General features: G+C 34.1%; 1 protein-coding gene across 1 annotated transcript; it reads right to left on the bottom strand.

Annotated features, from left to right (window-relative positions):
* Window positions 1-8,260: 8,260 nt before the first annotated feature.
* slc2a9l1 (solute carrier family 2 member 9, like 1) lies at window positions 8,261-17,851 on the bottom strand. Its single transcript, XM_073825503.1, has 11 exons — window positions 17,747-17,851; window positions 12,870-13,030; window positions 12,657-12,781; window positions 12,433-12,562; window positions 11,474-11,622; window positions 11,183-11,370; window positions 10,894-11,004; window positions 10,386-10,487; window positions 10,236-10,311; window positions 9,541-9,668; window positions 8,261-9,103 (listed from the first exon to the last, which is right to left on the bottom strand). The coding sequence occupies exons 1-11, from the start codon at window positions 17,849-17,851 to the stop codon at window positions 8,918-8,920; spliced, it is 1,461 nt and encodes a 486-aa protein (XP_073681604.1). The 3' UTR covers window positions 8,261-8,917.
* Window positions 17,852-18,002: the final 151 nt, after the last annotated feature.

Genomic DNA, 18,002 nt, shown 5'->3' with positions numbered 1-18,002 from the left:
ATCATCATGTAGTAATATTAAACTCAAGTGTTGTGTATGAATCATCTAATTGTTTAAAACTGGAGTCATTACAATGACTGAAGTGAAGCACAGACACTCTTCTGGGTGTTATTAAGAGCCACAATTAGGGAAAACTGCTTATAATTATATTGCTCAGCAGCATAGCCAAATTTAATTCATGAGTGCTTTACAATGCTTTAGTGTTACGTGTCCACATCGCTGCAGTCTGTGCTCATCAATAATGTGGATGCCTTGACTGGCCTTCTCGTTTGTTCAGATAGATGGAAATACAGAGACTTTCAGGAGTGTTGACTATTTTAAATGAATTATTTTAGAATTTTACAACCGCTTACTGTTGAGAGTCAAACCCATAAGACCTTCGTTCATCTTCAGAACACAAAGTAAGTTATTTTATTCAAGGCCCAGAAAGGTAGTAAGGACATCATTAGAATAGTGCGTTGTGGTACTGACTTAAGCGCACTTCAAAGACGACACAGAAGAATGTTAAAGGAATAGTTCACCCAAAAATGAAAATTTTATGTTTATCTGCTTACCCCCAGGGCATCCAAGATTTAAATGACTTGAAATGTTTCTTCAGACAAAGATTTTTTAACTCAAACCGTTGCAGTCTGTCAGTCATATAATGGCAGTCAATGGGAGTCAAAAAAACATACACACAGACAAAACCAAATTAAACCCTGATTATTAAAACCGATTAAATACTAAAAGATTACTTTTGCTTGCGCGAACTCATCCTGGAGTGTTGACTTTTCACCAACTCCCAACTATTAAACCTCATCGACAGAAGTTATAGTTGCTTGCTCTTCGTCATGTGCCGGCTGTTGTGAACACGCTCAGGACAGTTGGACATTGCGGTGGATCAGAGGTAAAAAATTATATAAATACTGTTCAGTTTCTTGCACAGACCGAATGTTTCGTGTGTTAAGACCTCAATGTATCGTCATGAGCCACAGGGTTTAATTTGGTTTTGTCTGTGTATGTTTTTTTTTACTCTCAAAGCCTTGGGTCCCATTGACTGCCATTATATGACTGACTAACTGCAGCGGTTTGAGTTAAAAATCTTTGTTTGTGTTCTACTGAAGAAACAAAGTCACCTACATCTTGCCCTGGGGGTAAGCAGATAAATATAAAATTTTCATTTTGGGGTGAACTACACCTTTAACCCCTTAACTGTCACTGTCCCCTGTGGGACACCCAAGTTCACTTCAACATTTTACAAATAAATCCTAATCTAATCATGACAAACTATATATTGTTGGAAGGGTCTAAGGCTCCTAAATAGATATTTTAAATAGAATTTTTTTTGGTGTTACAAATTATGTAGGAAAAATAATAGATTAATTTATGACCTTTGATATGATATATCAGTTGAAAACTTAAAATCTCAAAATTCACATCCTTTGAAAGCCATTTTAAAATCAGACATTGCATTAACATGGAAAATGTACATCAAAATCATAATACAAAATATAACAAAATTTAAGTTTGAATTCTTCATTTTCACGTCTGTTCAAAAATGAAAGTGACGGTTAAGGGGTTAAATAAAGCCATTCATTTTGTTTTCTTTGTGCACAAAAAGTATTCTTGTAGCTTTATAAAATTATGGTTGAACCACTGATGCCACATGGACTGTTTTATTGATGCTCTTAGTACCTCTCTGGGCCTTGAATGTGTCAGTTGCATTGCTGTCTAAGCAGGGTCAGAAAGCTCTTGGATTTCATCAAAAATATTCTTATTTGTGTTCCAAAAACAAACCTAGGTATTACGGGAGCAATTAATAACTTTCATTTTTGAGTGAACTATGCCTCTAAGAAATCAAACATTAATGATAAATTGTTTAGTATGAGATCTATACCGTGCAAGTTTTTTGTAATATGTAAATCTATAATAGAGTGATACACATTGACAGTATGTTTAGTCACTGTTCCAAAAAGAATGAAAAGTGCTAGAGCTGCCTACTGTTGCTATGGTTACCGTGGCAGGCAAAAGTGATTTTTTTTTTTGCAAGTGCCTATTTACCAGAGAAACAATGTGACCTGACTAACTTGGTGATGACTGAACTCAAGACTGAAGAATATGTGGATTCAACATGCCTTTAGAGCAAAAACATGTTAGATCATCAATCTTGGGAAAAATAATGTGGCCAACGACATTGATTTTATGTTTATTCAGTGTTCTAAGAAACATTTCAAAAACTGTGTTGAGAATAAGTACTTTCTTTAATTATGATTTCTGTTCAGCCCCTTTGTAATTCAATATAAGGTTTCAGATTATTGTTCATCGAGATGCTACGCTAGACTGAATATGAAGCTTTAATTTCAGTCTGTGTTGATGAGATTCTCCTGTCACCAGCTGGATGTCATGAGTTGTGTGCCAAATATATTACATCAAACCCCTTGAGGGCGTTATAATTTCAGTCTGGTATCCCAAAACATATATCCATGCAGAGGAAGCCATCATGCATGTAGTTAATTTAAAATACTGTGAATGTACTATTATAAACAGTGATCCATGATAAAACACATATTACCTATAGATACAGTAGACTCCAGTCAAATCAATTCTGCTCTATTTTGTTTCCATTCAGATTTAGAAATACCCATACAGCGACCTGTGCTATTTGGACACAATGACGAGACACAAATCCACTAGAATGAACACCGTGTGTCTACATTGTGATGCCACCGCAGCTAAATGGAGCTATTCAGTGCTCATAATCCTCGGATCAGGAGGTCTCTGGACTGTTTAACATTCATAGACATTTATTTCTTACTCACACATAGGAGATAATCCCATAGTGCCAAAGGCCCCGTGATTTCCAGCTGCAGCCCCAGTCATACAGACATTAATGACCTTACTGAAACATGCCCATCTGTGCACTTACACGCATGCTAACGCTCATTTACCAGGACACGCTGACAGTCCATATTAAATCGACTGATAACTGGATAGAATTTTACATTTTCTTAATTCAAAATGGTGTTTTCAAGGTTTTCAGATTTTCAGAAAAAAGAAAAAAAGCATAAAAACACACCACCAGTCAAAAGTTTTAGAACAGTAAGATTTTTTTTTTAAAGAAGTCTCTTCTGCCTACCAAGCCTGCATTTATTTGATCTAAATTTAAGAGAAAACAGCACAATTTTGAAATATTTTTACTATTTAAAATTGTTTTCTATATGAATATATATATTTAAAATGTATTTTTTTTCCTGTGATCAAAGTTAAATTTTTAGCATCATTACTCCAGTCCTGTGTTATTGATCCTTCAGAAATTATTTTAATATGCTGATTTGCTATTGAAGAAACATTCATTATTATTATTATTATTATCATTTCTTTTTCAGGATTCTTTGAATAGAAAGATCCCAAGACCAGCATTTATATTAAATAAAAAGCTTTTGTAACATTATACACTATGCCATTTAAAAGCTTGGAGTCAGTATTATTATTATTTATTTTTTTTTTAGAGGGGACAGAAATGCTAGAAATTAATACTTTTATTTAGCAAGGATGCATTAAATTGATCAAAATTGGTGATAAAGAATTTTTATGTTACAAAAGATGTCTATTTCAGATAAATGCTGTTCTTCTGAACGTTCTATTGATCAGAAAATATACTCAGCTGTTTTCAACATAATAATTTTAATAATAAATGTTTTTTGAGCAGCAAATCAGGGTATTATAATGATTTCTGAAAGATCATGTGACTGCTAAAAAATCAGCTTTGAAACCACAGGAAAAATTACATTTAAAAATATATTTAAATAGAAAACAGTTATTTTCAAATATTAAATATATTTCCAATTTTTGCTGTACCTTTGGATCAGTGTTGGGTAAGTTACTCTAAAAAAAAGTAATTATTACCAGTTACTAATTACATCGTCAACAGTGTAATTAGATTACTGTACAAATTACTCTCTAAACTATCAAAATATATATGAAATTTATATTTATTTATATTACACAATTTTTACCTTTATCACCCGGCCCTTTTGAATACTTTGTACTGCTTATAATTCAGATGGCTGTTTTAAAATGTAAGAATATTCTGAGCGTTGACTCGAGTCATGATGAATATTTGCGTTGCACATTGACCTTGTAATGTCAAAGTCTAAATGCACCTGCTTGCACACTCATTCACTAGATTAATGATCGATTTTAGTTATGCACTCAACAGGACGACACCTGAGCATTAATAACAAGCTGCAGGAATGTTAATGAAGCTAATTACATTAACATCGACTGACCATCTCTTCGTAGATTCCATACCATGTCATTTGCCTTTGCGGATTGGCAGAGATATGTGGAGGACAAATTACTTTGTTGATGTTCAGTGTCAGCTATTATTAGCGTGTTCAGCTCTTAATGCATTTTAACTCTCAGAATTGTCCATCACTTAACAAGTCAAGGACAAGAATCAAGTCAAGAATGAACAAAATCCATATGCAGACGACTGGTGTCATGTTCACATCATGTGTTTTCAATGAGATCATGACATTGGCATTGTGATTGAGAGGTGACTACTAATGGTTTAATGTTAATGTTCAGGCTTGGTTAGGTTGACTTAAAGGAGATCCTTTTTTTTAGAAACAAATGTACTTGTTATTTTTAGAAAGAAATAATACTTTATGAGGAATTAGTTATGCAGCACTCTAGCATGTTTTCTGAAGTATCATCATGTGACACTGAAGGCTAAAAAAAAAACATTCAGCTTTGCCATCATAGAATAAATTATATTTGAAAATATATTAAAATAGAAAAGATATTTTAAATTGTAATAATATTTCACAATATGCTTGCACTGCATTTTTATTTTATTTGTATATAACTCATTTTACATATCATATGTTTTTGCATTAACAGTGGATTCAATTTTCTGTTTATTAAAGCCAAGTATGAATCTCATCAAGTTTGTGGTTTTAGGCATTTTACATTTATTCCAAAAATAATAACTTGAGGCAGTAACAGTTTAAAAATTATATTGTATTTGTCAAGATATTCTTTTAAATAGTTTACTTTTAAGTATTTTTGAATGTTTCAGATCATCAGTTATTAAAGCTCAGTAAATATAGGTTGTTTTCATGACGCGTCGTCAGCCGGCCATACTGGCGGCACTGAGCGTAAACAATCTGAACCAAACAAAACTCACATTTTGCTGATTATTGCTGCTGAAAATGACCAATTATTGTCATGTTTAGGGCTGAACTAATCAGTCAGACCAGGGAAAACATTTGGAGTACTATAGACCAGGGGCGCCGCTAAGGGGGGGAAAGTTAGGACAATTCTAAGGGCCTACGCACTTTAGGGGCCCCCAGAGATCTGATTTGGTGTGGTGGGGGGGGGGGGCAATCTCATATTTTGTCACAGGGCCCAAAATTGCGAGCGGCGCCCCTGCTATAGGGGCCAAAAGTTATAACAAATCAAGGAGAAGAGTGCAAAAACTGCCTGAGGAACAAAAGGTGTTTGTGGTTGGCCAAACTGAACCAGGATTTCCAGAGCAAGAATCTTGACTACATTAGTGTTTGTTCTTTTAATTTCCGGTCAGGTAGGTGAAATATTAGGCTAGTATTTTAATGAATACTGCTTTTACGTATTTTTACCACCTATTAACTACAGTTTGTCAAAATATTGCGCCTTTTCCTGCTTACCAAGTTCTTCTCTGTATGATTTAGCAGCTTCCACACATTGTTCCCATGGTTTAGACAGCATAAATTAGCAGGACAATGTATTCAGTAGTACATTTTCTATGCAATCAATGCTGTTGTTTACATCCGAGTATGGCCAGTATGGCCGCGCATCCGGGTAACTGACCAAACCATAATGCAAGTCCAAACCTCTATTTTGGTCACAGACCACGATACTTTAAATTTCACCAGCCATTTTATATCGTATTTTGACGTAACAAAGTGGATATATTTAATTGTGTGAGTTGTTTACTTACTTTTTCAAATTAGTCTTCCCATTATGGCCATTATACTGTTCAGTCAGGCTGATTTCCCGAACGCGGAACGCGCACGACCACAAGAGGCGGGATTTATCGCATGAACCAATCACAGCCGATCATAACCAGTCTTATCCAATCATGTGGCTATTGAAGCATTGAACTTTCCCTAATTCATTCTAGGCTTTAGGGAGTCTGGTAAAACTGGAGTGATTACCGTATACACTTTCTACTGTTATATTTGGTAATATTTACGTTGTTGTATTTTTGAATTATTTTTGGATGAGACACTGGGTCTCTTGCCTCCACAGAAGAAACGCCCCTGATTCATACTGAATTAGCACAAATAAACTATAAGCATATTCTTAACACAATGGGCTAGTATAGCATATAGCTGAGATTTACATATACATGTAGTGGAGTGGCCTATATTTTAACCAGAGAATGTGAAAAAAAACAGACGAACTGCATTGACAGCAAAGCATTTTATTAGATAAAAACAAGTCTCACTTCAAATAATAAGATGGGAGATTATATTTTTGTAAAATTGTAGTGTAAAAGTCACATTATAGATGGGTGACTTCCGTTTTACTCAAATGCATTTAAAGGAAAAATTGCTGACTTTCTCATAAAGAAGTTTTAAAAGAGTTAAAATCATAGTTGGTAATAAAGAAACGTACTTCCAGTGTAACATTCTCGTGTATCATGTATCATGTTGTATGAATATAATAACACTTCGGCACTCTTTGGTTCTTATTAAAAGCTAATCACTGCCGTCTGCAGCTTTACTGTAACTCTGCAGTGAATAAACATCGCCACCCGTTGGCAGTTGAAAGTATTGTCACATCATTTTAAAGTATTTATTATTTATATACTTATAAATATGTTGTATTGTTTTACTATAGACCCAGTATTTCAAACTTAAAATATGAGAATATAAAAACAAAACCGTTTAAAACTGATTATCTAAACAACGAGTGAAATAAACAAATCATTTTTCATTTAATACTTTATCAAACTCTTTCTATCAAACAAAAGCTAAAGAAAAAGACGAGTACATTATATGTGATATTATTCCTAATATCCATGATTAGCTTTGCTGCTAGTAACAATAATGCATACACATATGTAGTTTATTGAAAGTCAAAATAATTGGCTTTGGGCCTATGAGGTTCTCTTCAAACCTGTGCCTCTATAGAATCTCATAGTTTCTAACTAAAATTGTGTCATTCCCATTAGCTAACATGTGCACATAAAGTTGTTACGATACGATATACTTTGGGTGTTTAGGGATGTCCGTAATCATTGATAGTCAGATAAATTAATCCTCCAGTTAATCCTGTGAAACAGCTGAGGCACTAAAAAGCATCTAGTTATGTCAATCATTATTGGTCTGTGAAGTTCACACAGTACCTATTAAACAGCTAATGAGGCTGGAAAGCCTAATACACCCTGCCAAGGGCTGATAAGGCAAAAAGTCCCTGAGCTGAACTTTCAGGGTTTTACAAACCCGAAGCCCCTGTGCAATAACTTGGGTGGGCTGATTAAGTAGAGTCAGCCTCACTTAATATTTCAGCTATCTGCAGTATGATAGAAATGGAATGAGGGCCACCTTGCAAAGATTACAATGACATTATAATGTTTGCTTAGGGCTGGAATACACTGCATGATTTTTATTCCGAACAGATTTCAAAACACCAGGCATTAAACGCATGCCAACTTAGTAAATTGCTGAGAAAAACGGTGCATCATGTTGTGAACAACTGAAAAGCTTATATACACTACCATTCAAACATTTTTGAACAGTAAGATTTTTTTTTAAAGAAGGTTAGAAAATTAGAAAGCATATAGAAATTAATATATGTATTTAGCAAGGATGCTTTAAACTGATCAAAAGTGATGATAAAGACATTTATAGTGTTACAAAAGATTTCTATTTCAAATAAATGCTCCAAGAAACCTGAAAAAATTCTACTTAGCTGTTTTCAACATAAAAACAATAATAAAAATATAAAAGCATCAAATCAGAATATTCAAATGATTTCTGAAGGGTCATGTGACTGGAGTAATGATGCTAAAAATTAAAATTACATGAATAAATTAGATTTTAAAATATATTCAAATAGAAAATAGTTATTTTAAATAGTTAAAGTATTCAAAATGTCACTGCTTTTGCTGTACTTTGGATGAAATAAATGCAGGCTTGGTGAGCAGAAGAAACATTAAAAACCTTTCTGTTCAAAAACTTTTGACTGATAGTGTATTTCTACGAGATGTGTCACAAATGAAAACAATGTGTTTTAAAAATGGCTTAAACTTGTTTAAAAGTCTGTTTTCATCATACAGTATGCAAGATATTCTCTGAAATCTGTCAACTCAAATATGAGGATTTTGGGCAACTAGCTTTTATAGAAATCATTGCTATTTTTTTGTGCATAGAGTGTAAACCTGTGCAAAAATCTTGACAAAATTCATGTAGTGAATTCTAGCCTTTAGCTAGTTAATGAACAACTAGTAGGTTATGTAAGAAATAAGCATGGGTTACTTCAGACAATACATAATTTTTAGCTAGACATTGTTTAGACATTAAGAAAGGTTTTATAAGGTGGTAATGAAAATAAACGAAGCAAAAAAATGACCAGTTTTCTCTTAAACCTGTGAAATGTCTCTTAAATAACATAACATGCAAATGAAATAACAAAATAATTTTTGTATTTCACATTTTTTTCATCCAAAAAAAGTCTAGTCTAGTATAATGTCTTTTGTTTAACAGCTCTCTGGTCACTGTTTTTTTGTTATATTATTCTTATATTAAGTAGGATATTATACAGTCATCTGGCTATTATTGCTAAATAAACCCAAAACCATATGTAAATATAATGTTGATAAATATGATAATTTAATATTTCTTGAGCCAGTCCGCATCCAGTCCATATTTACATGTTGTCTTGAACTTCAAAGCTTGGTCTCTAAGTATATGACTTCTTCTGTGGAGGATCCACACGCTCTGATCTTCTTGAACTCTTGGGAAATCTCAAGAAGAGTTTTGCCTTTTGTTTCAGGAAGGATGAAGAAGACATAAAGAGCAGCTATCAGGCAAGCGCAGAAGAAGAGAACAAAGCTCAGAGACTTCAGAGTGCCCTGGAGAAACATGGAGGAGAAACGTGGCCTTTTGTTAAAGTGAGTTTTCATGGCAGCAGCGAAAAGGTATGCTGAAAGCCTGGAATTACACATTGTTCAAGAAGAAGACATATAATAGGGCACACATAAAAGGATAATTTTGTATTTTAGTTGGTCTTTTATAATGGTATAAAATAAAGAGAAGGGAAACTTTGAGAGATCCACAATACAGTCATAATCACCGGCTTCATATACTGTATGCTGGCAAAAAGCTTCTTACATAAACCAATAATGAAACATCTAATAGCAATGACATTTACTGATGCTGCATTTGTGGAGCACACACTCACTATATATTTTAACGTCATTACGGTCTAGAAAGTGGCTAAATCCACAAACATTGCTTAATACTGAAAGGCTCATGTTTTTTTATGGTGTTGGCATGGTGATGGACTTACAATAAGGAATGGGAAGATGAATCCAAGCATGGTGAATCCAAGCCAGCGCAGCAAACCAGTAAACACAAATGCAGCCGGACGGTACGACTGGATGAACATCTCATTGGCAAGCGCTATGGCTATTCCAGCTGTATAGATCAAACAGGTTTAAGAGTTTAGCATGGCAATGTACTTAACAGTGTTAATGTGTTTGGTCTTGGTGGAATAGATCTGCTATACAGATCTATATGACATAACCCCCATATATAACATGCATGAAATCACCATGCAGCAAATCTATACAGGTGGAGCTGGGGAGGTGGAGGCTTTCTGAAGTGTGCTGCAACTGCTACAGCAAGCACTAGCCGAGTATTTAAATGTTGAGCAGCAAGCTTAATGGCTGCTGATGAGAAAAGAAACCAATCAACAATGCCATGTAAGTAATTATTTCAGATTTATGGGTGTTTTGTCGGTTACAACAATCACTGTGTCAGATTACGCAATTTTCATTTATAAAATCTTGTCGAGTCTTGACCAAAAAACATGTAAGACATTGCCGCCTTTAACAGCATGTGGTGTAATAGAACACTACTTGTTCCTGTACTGACACTACCTCCCGTGCCTCCTCAAAGGAAACGCCTCCGTGGAACACCATGTGAGCAATCAATTTCGAGAACTGAACTAAATGTTAATGTACAAATATATAAAATGCTTACCTGGGCCTGCACTATAAAAAATGATGAAAAGGAAAATGAGGACGACGGTGATGTATGGAATCACAAAGCTGTAGTCCTGTGGATGAAACAGAGATGAAGTAATGAAGTTCTCTTCTGATCGCTGCAAGCTGTTAAATGATAAAGACTCACCTTTAGGTACAAGGTGACGTTGATTAATGCCATAATGGTCGACATTCCCCCAAACCCTCTCCACAGCAAGGCTTTCCTCCCTACACTCTCAATGAACAGGCCCTATGCATTGACACAAACACAAATACTGTTATAAATGGCACAAATGGGCTACATAGATGATTTATAATGTTCCTGCATGACAATTGCTCCCAGTCTGATTTCAGGTTACACACACTTTAAAAGGATAGTTCACCCAAAAATGAAAATTCTGTCATTGATTACTCACCCTCATGTTGTTCCAAATCTGTGAGACCTTCGTACCTTTCTGGACCTTGATTGTGGTAGGACATTTGCTGTCTATGGAGGGTTAGAGAGCTCTCGGATATCAATAAAAATATCTTAATTTGTGTTGCGACGATAAGCGAATGTCTTACGAGTTTGCAACGACATAAGGGTGAGTAATTAATGACAGAATATTTATTTTTGGGTGAACTACCCCCTTAATGTCCACCTCTTTGGAACTTACGCAGGTTATGTTGATAAGGACTTCTGATGCTCCTATGCCCAGAGTGACATAACGGATCTTCTCCACCGGAATACCCGCTTCCAAAAAGACGTTGAAAGAGAAGACGGTCACCTGTGAGCAAGAAGGGTAAAAGATCTCAACACATTCACAATAAACCCAGTTAGTATACATGTTATGTAACCATTAAATCATGTCTTGGATACTTAATGACAACACAATGAAATCAAATCAGACATATTTCTATCGATTTGATTAGATTTTTTTTTACAATAAATGCTAAATGATTTACAGCGGAGACGCCGCTGAACTGGATGCATCCGTTTATGACCAGGACAGAAAGGATCTGCCAGCGCAGGTGTTTTTGTCTCAGCAGATCCAGCAGACTCTTATTGTGCTCCTTTCCAATCACTGCCTGCTCGGCTAACATCTCCTCTATCTCTATTTTATATTCACCTGGTCCCCACAGTAACTGCAGTGCTGGCGATGAAAACACATATACGTGATTTAACAAAAGATGTTTGCAAATGACATAAAGAGGTTGATCAGTTACATAAAATTGCTTTAATTTGGTTAGATGCACCTTTTTTGCACTGTTGAGTGTTGCCTTTCTCTATCAGAGTATATCGTGGTGCTTCAGGGAAGAATGGCAAGATTGCCAGCTGGACCAAACAAAAAAATGATGGGATGCATAGAAGAATGTTCCACCACTCTTCACGGCCAAGAATTTCCCTGGGGATAAAATGAGAAACTTAGCATGTAATTCAAAGAAATATTGAGAAACAAAAAGATTCATTTCTTGAAAAATTCAACGATCTACATTACTGGCCAAATGTTTGGAATAATGAAGATTTTTTGAAAGAGTCTCTTCTTTACTAAGGCTGCATTAATTTGATCAAAAATACAGTTAAACAGTAAACTCAAAGAAAAATTATTACAATTTAAAATAACATACATATTTTATAGCGTCATTTATTCCAGTGATGGCAAAGCTGAATTTTAAGCAGTCATTACTCCAGTCTTCAATATCAAATGATCCTTCAAGTAATCTAATATGCTGATGTAATGCTGATGTTATTTTTGCTGCTCAATTATTAATACTTATTCTTGAAAATAAATGAAAATCGAAGTTAAAAGAACAGCATTTATTTCAAATAGAAATCTTTTGTAACATTATACATGTCTTTACTGTCACTTTTGATCAAATTTAATGTGCCCTTGCTGAATAAAAGTATTTTTTCCACAAAAAATATAAGGCACCAAATCTATTGTTTTCAACACTGATAATAATTACGAAATCTGTATTATTAAACTTACCAATAAGAGACTTCTTTCAAGAACATAACAAAAACTTGACTGGTAGTGTATTTACCTAATGCATGTTATAGATTATATTGTGAACATTTCATTTGTACTTTATTATTGATTGATTTATTAACTGATTGACAGTGTAATTCAGATGTCTCAATGAAATGACATCTTGACATCAAATAATTCTTTTCGATTATTTAGATTCTTGCTAATTCATCATGACCTTATTACCTGAGGCCTACAAATTGTCCTGAGAGTTTACCGAGGGCAATGAAGGTAGCGGATGTGAGTGTCACCATGCCTCTGACGTTCTTTGGTGAGCTCTCACCAAGGTAGATGGCGTGCACATTGCCGCCCAACCCTTTGAACAAAGTGCGAGAGCAAATCACAATACACATCACATCTTAATTATCATGTTAGGTATTATTTATATACATCCAGTCTGATTCACATACCTGACCCGTATCCAAATAGAAAGCGTGCTACAAGGATCAACTCAAATGAGTATGTAGGTTTACTAATGTACATGATTACTGTGGCCAAAACTGTCATGGCACTATTCAAAAGCATGGTTCGTTTTCTGCAAGAAGAACATATACATCCATTTATTTGGTTTTATTCTGATAGCACTAGAATAAAGAGAGAAGTTGAGGATGGGTGAAATTAACCTTCCCAGGTGACTGGTAAAGTATCTGACAGACAAAGAGCCAATGAGACCTCCTAAAGCGTATAGAGCCACCACAGCAGACCAGATAAAGGTGACGGTCTTCTCTCCAGGAACATTCCCATAGTGATACGTCCAGCTGCTGTTAATGAAGCTCTGAATGTACTGTGGGAAGAAACAGATAATAGAGACTTAAGCATGATACTGAAAAAATGTTTCCTTCTGGTCAGGGATGGGCAGTTTTTTAGATAAATGTATTTAAAATATGTATTTGAAATACAAAATACTATTTTGTATATTGTATTGTAAAGCCTTTGGGAAAAATCTAATGTCATTTGTATTTAAATACATTTAAATTGAGTATTTTGTATTTTCAAAATACATGAAAATACTTTGTGACAGAGCTTTATATATCTTAGGCAGCGATGATATAAAGTGTGAATCGATTAAACTGTCCAAAATTGTTTCCATAGGTCTAGGTCATTTAGATTGAGCAAATAAATCCTTGCAGTGTTTAGTGGGGCAGCAGGAATTATTGGAATGTTGGGCTGGATGAAGAAGCATGAATGAATGAATGAATAATATAGTGTGATGTACTTGGCTCAGTTGTGCTTTGCTGTTTAAAGTGCAAAAGTAGATTCATATTTACACTTGCACGTTGCCAGGTAGTTTTTTTTTCACTCCATGACAGAGTGGAATGCCGACAATGTGCCTCGTTATATAATTCTGTAAATCGGCGTTGCAACTCTGTAATTGTTCTCCACACCAAAAGAATCAAATAATCCCGTTAAACGCAGTATTTGAATTTGTAACTTGTGATTTTAGAAAAAAAATCACAATCTGTGTAACACTAAATTGTATTTTTTTAATTCATTAAACATTTTCTTTTAATTAACGAATGTATGAAACATGGACCATTACTCAATAGTTCAATATTTCTGCTATACAGGCTCATTTAGTAAATTTTAAGCATTTTACAAACATGGTGCTTAATGAAAATGCCATTTCCATGCCATGTAACATTTCCGAATTGTGATTATGTTCCCCCATGAGCAACATAATCATGAACTGGAGACATTGCACTTCCTAGAAGATCAGAGAAAGGAGTTGGTAGTCTTGGACCAGTATCCACTAATTAGACAATGTTGAGGTTTAACACAATCATCCCCTCTTCAGCTCCTGTAGAACACTTGTTTTCATTTGCAGGCTTAATCAATTGGCCACACAGACGACGCCTGAAACCCAATCTTTTTTGAAAAGCTGGTAGTGCTAAAGGGTATCGAATAGATGGATGTATGAAACACACAGGTACACCATCTTGAGGAGTACACCATCAGTTATATAATTGACTTTGTGCTTTAATTGAGTTGTTGTTACTGAGTTGATGTCATGATGGTGATAAAACGTAATAAAAGATGTTTGGGGGAAAAAATTAGTTTTGTTTTTCCTACGGGGCAGGGGAAGTGAAGATCATTTCTAATAAGCAGTACACATCTAAATGTTTTTGTTTTGCATTCAGAATATGTCCAGATATATTTCAGCCTAATAGAGATGCCTGCATTTGATGGCCAATTTCACATGTATTTTGTGTATTTTAAAAATACAAAATACTGTATTTGTATTTAAATACATTTTTCCACCCAGTATTTTGTATTTTTATTTTAAATACATTTCTATGTATTTATGCCCATCTCTGCTTCTGGTAAAACTTCCAACAGTGTCCTTGTTACACATATTGCATGTACTTAGTATAGTAATAATAACAGTAAATCCTGCATAATTACAATCAACTAAACCAAATCCTAACCCTATAGTACAGGGTCAGAAATGAATTTTTCCATCAGGGTGCAATATTTTTTTACATTCCTGAGGGCAATATTTATACTCACTTTATTATTATAATCACCATAATATGTTGTCTTTAATGTCAAACACTTACATTTACCCAGTTAAGTCACTTTAATCAACATTTTACACTAGTGTCAGTAACAACTGTTTAAAATTGTATCTAAATTATAGGCTACATGTGAATAAACAGGAGGTCATAGTGCTACAATATTATATAAAAGATTATTGCTCTTTATATTGTAATAATGATCATTAATATCGATATATAAAATAATATAATACGTTTTTGATTCCGGGAACATCACATTCTCGATACGCAGACAAACATGTTATGCATAAACTCTCGTTATAATCACTGAAGCTGTAAAATTAATGTTATTTACATTCTACCTGCACTGTGTTGTTTATTATGAGAGAATTCGCTAGTGTGCGAACTCATTAACAGCTCCAGGGTTTTCAGCAGCGCTGAGTAATCAAAGCGCCTCTGATTGGCGCGTTTTCAGCACTAAGTAATCTAAACGCCTCTGATTGGCTAATGCATTCCTAAATTCAACAGAAAAGCGTATGTTTGTTTATAGGGCTTAACGCTACACAAAACATAGCTGGAAGGCAGGCTGGTTTTAGAGGGGTTTTGGCCACTTTTCCAGCCTGGCCAGACTGGTCAGGCTGGTCTTAGCTGGTCAGGCTGGGAAACCACCAGCTAAAACCAGCCTGACCAGCCTGGGAGACCAGCTAAAACCAGCCACTTCCAGCTTAAACCAGCTAAGACCAGCCAACCAGCCTAGGCTGGTATTAGCTGTTTTTTTCAGCAGCTAGAGAGCAAAGATTTTGCGAAAAATAAATGCAAGACAAAGTCTGTTTTTGATAATATACGTTATTTTGTGTTGTCATATTTTTAATTGCATTAATAAGAAAGGTTAGGGTACCTACAAAACATTAAAAAAATCATTTTAATAACAAACGAGTTATGGTTTAATAATTAACAGAAGTAGCCTAATATAATACAAAAATTCTTAAGAAATAAACGGAAAGGAGTAAAATATTTAAAAATGTTGTCATGATTCAGGTTGTGTATTTTAGCTTTAATGTAGGTTTTTTTTAAACAAAGCAGCTGATATTTGCCATAGCGACAGCATGGAGGTAGTGTCTTTGCTTACACTTCTTGTCAGTATAAGTTCTTTGCTTGGGGTCTCATCCGCGTCCAGATATTTTTAGCTGTACAAAACAGCTGGTTTTGCTGCTTGATGTTGCAAATTAGTGTCTTACCATATTATTTTAATGTTTTATCTTAGTTATGGACACGCTGGTTTGTAGTGCAAACAATTTTATTGTTTGCTGCACGTCTTTATTCTTCTCGTTATTTTCCTATGGCAGATAGATAATAAACTGGAAGTGTCTCACTCATAGACTTACTTTCACGTTGAAGAAAAAGGTAGATAGTTAAGTACACACTGAATAATACTACTGAATAAGGCTTCTATACTTCCATGAATCATATTTAACATCCATGAAACCTTTCCATTGCACAAAAGGTTATTTCAAGTGGAAAACGTTCTTTAGATTATTAAAATGTTTTTCATAATTTAAAAAAAATGGTTATTTTAAGAATGTTTCACTTAGTTTTTTTTGCAGAACCTCAAATGTCATTGAAAAACTCACTTTTGGAACCATGAATTTTTAAGAGTGTACATCTTGTTGCTCAACACACATTGCCGCTCAAAAGTTTGGGATCAGTAAGATTTTTAATGGTTTTTAAAGATGTTTCTTATGCTCATCAAGGCTGCATTAATTTGATTTAAAAAATACAGAAAAAAACTGTAATATTGTGAAATAATATTTCAATTTGAGATAACTATTTTCTATGTGAATATTTTTTTAAATGTAATTTATTTCTGTGACACAATGCTGAATTTCCAGCATCATTACTCCAGTCTTCAGTGTCACATGATCCTTCAGAAATCATTTTAATATGCTAATTTATTATCAGTGTTGAAAACAGTTGTGCTGCTTAATATTTTGTTGGAACCTGTGATTTCCTTTTTTGAAAGCAAGAAATAATTTTATTCACTAAGGATGTGTTAAATTGATTTTAAAAAGGTGATAGCAAAGATTTATATTGTTAGAAAAGATTTATATTTTGAATGAATGCTGTTCTTTTAAACCTTTTATTCATCAAGAATCCTGAAAAAACAATCACAGGTTTAAAAAAAAAATAAGCAGCACAGCTGTTTTCAACACTGATAAATAATCAGCACATTAGAATGATTTTTGAAGAGTCATGTGACACTAAAAACTGAAGTAATGGCTGATAAAAAAATAGCTTTGCATCACAAGAATAAAAAAATATATTAATTTACCATTATTTTCAAACTGTAATAATATTTCACAATGTTATTTTTTTTCTGTATTTTTGATCAAGTAAATGCAGCTTTTATAAGAAATCTTCAAAAAAAAGTAAAATCTTACTGATCTCAAACGTTTGAGCGCCAGTGCAAGTAATTACATTGTAACAAGGACTAAAAAAAAGTGTAACTTGCTTTCTTAAAGTAATAACAGCAAAAGAATGAATACAAACGCACAGGAGTTGCAGAGCTGATCGCTGTGAGGTGAAATCCATTCTGAAAAGATCCACCCAATCCCAGCACAACGATAAAGATAAGTGCTTTCCCACCAACCTGAAAGTACAGTGACACTGTTTAGTGGCTATATTCAACATTTACATTTCAAATACTTTAGATATTTCACATTACACTACAAAACCAGCACAGAGAGGGTTTCTCTTTTTTAAGAATGACACAGCTCTTGAGTAAATGAGTAAACTTTGGTTGAGTTAAACTCTGCACTTGGTTAAAAAAAATGAAGAAAATGTCTAGGCTTTCACTGAGACATATTTTTTAGCAATATACATAACTTCACCAATCACCATTATGGTTATTTTACAGAAATATAGTAAGGCAGTAATTCTTAAATTCTTGTATAATAATTCAGATTTCATCTGAGATCTGGCAATATTATAAAATACCACGTTCCTACCAGTTCCTGCAACACGCTCTTCATGTTTTTCTGCTGGTGTCTTGTTATATCATGTGTCGACCACTGCTTCTCTCCAATAAATACAGTGTCATCTCTGTTAGGCATTTTGATTAATTTTTGACACTGGAATGACTAGTCAGATTTTGTCTTCTAAAAGGTATCTATCTGTTTATTCATCTATCTACATTTGGAAGGATTAAAAATTGTTTTATTTTAAATGTAAGGATAGTATAATTTAGTAGTTTTTTAAAATACT

This window comes from Garra rufa, chromosome 20 (genome assembly GCF_049309525.1).
Source record: "Garra rufa chromosome 20, GarRuf1.0, whole genome shotgun sequence".
In the NCBI taxonomy this organism is placed as follows: Eukaryota; Metazoa; Chordata; class Actinopteri; order Cypriniformes; family Cyprinidae; genus Garra; species Garra rufa.
This window is presented reverse-complemented; position numbering and strand designations above follow the sequence as displayed.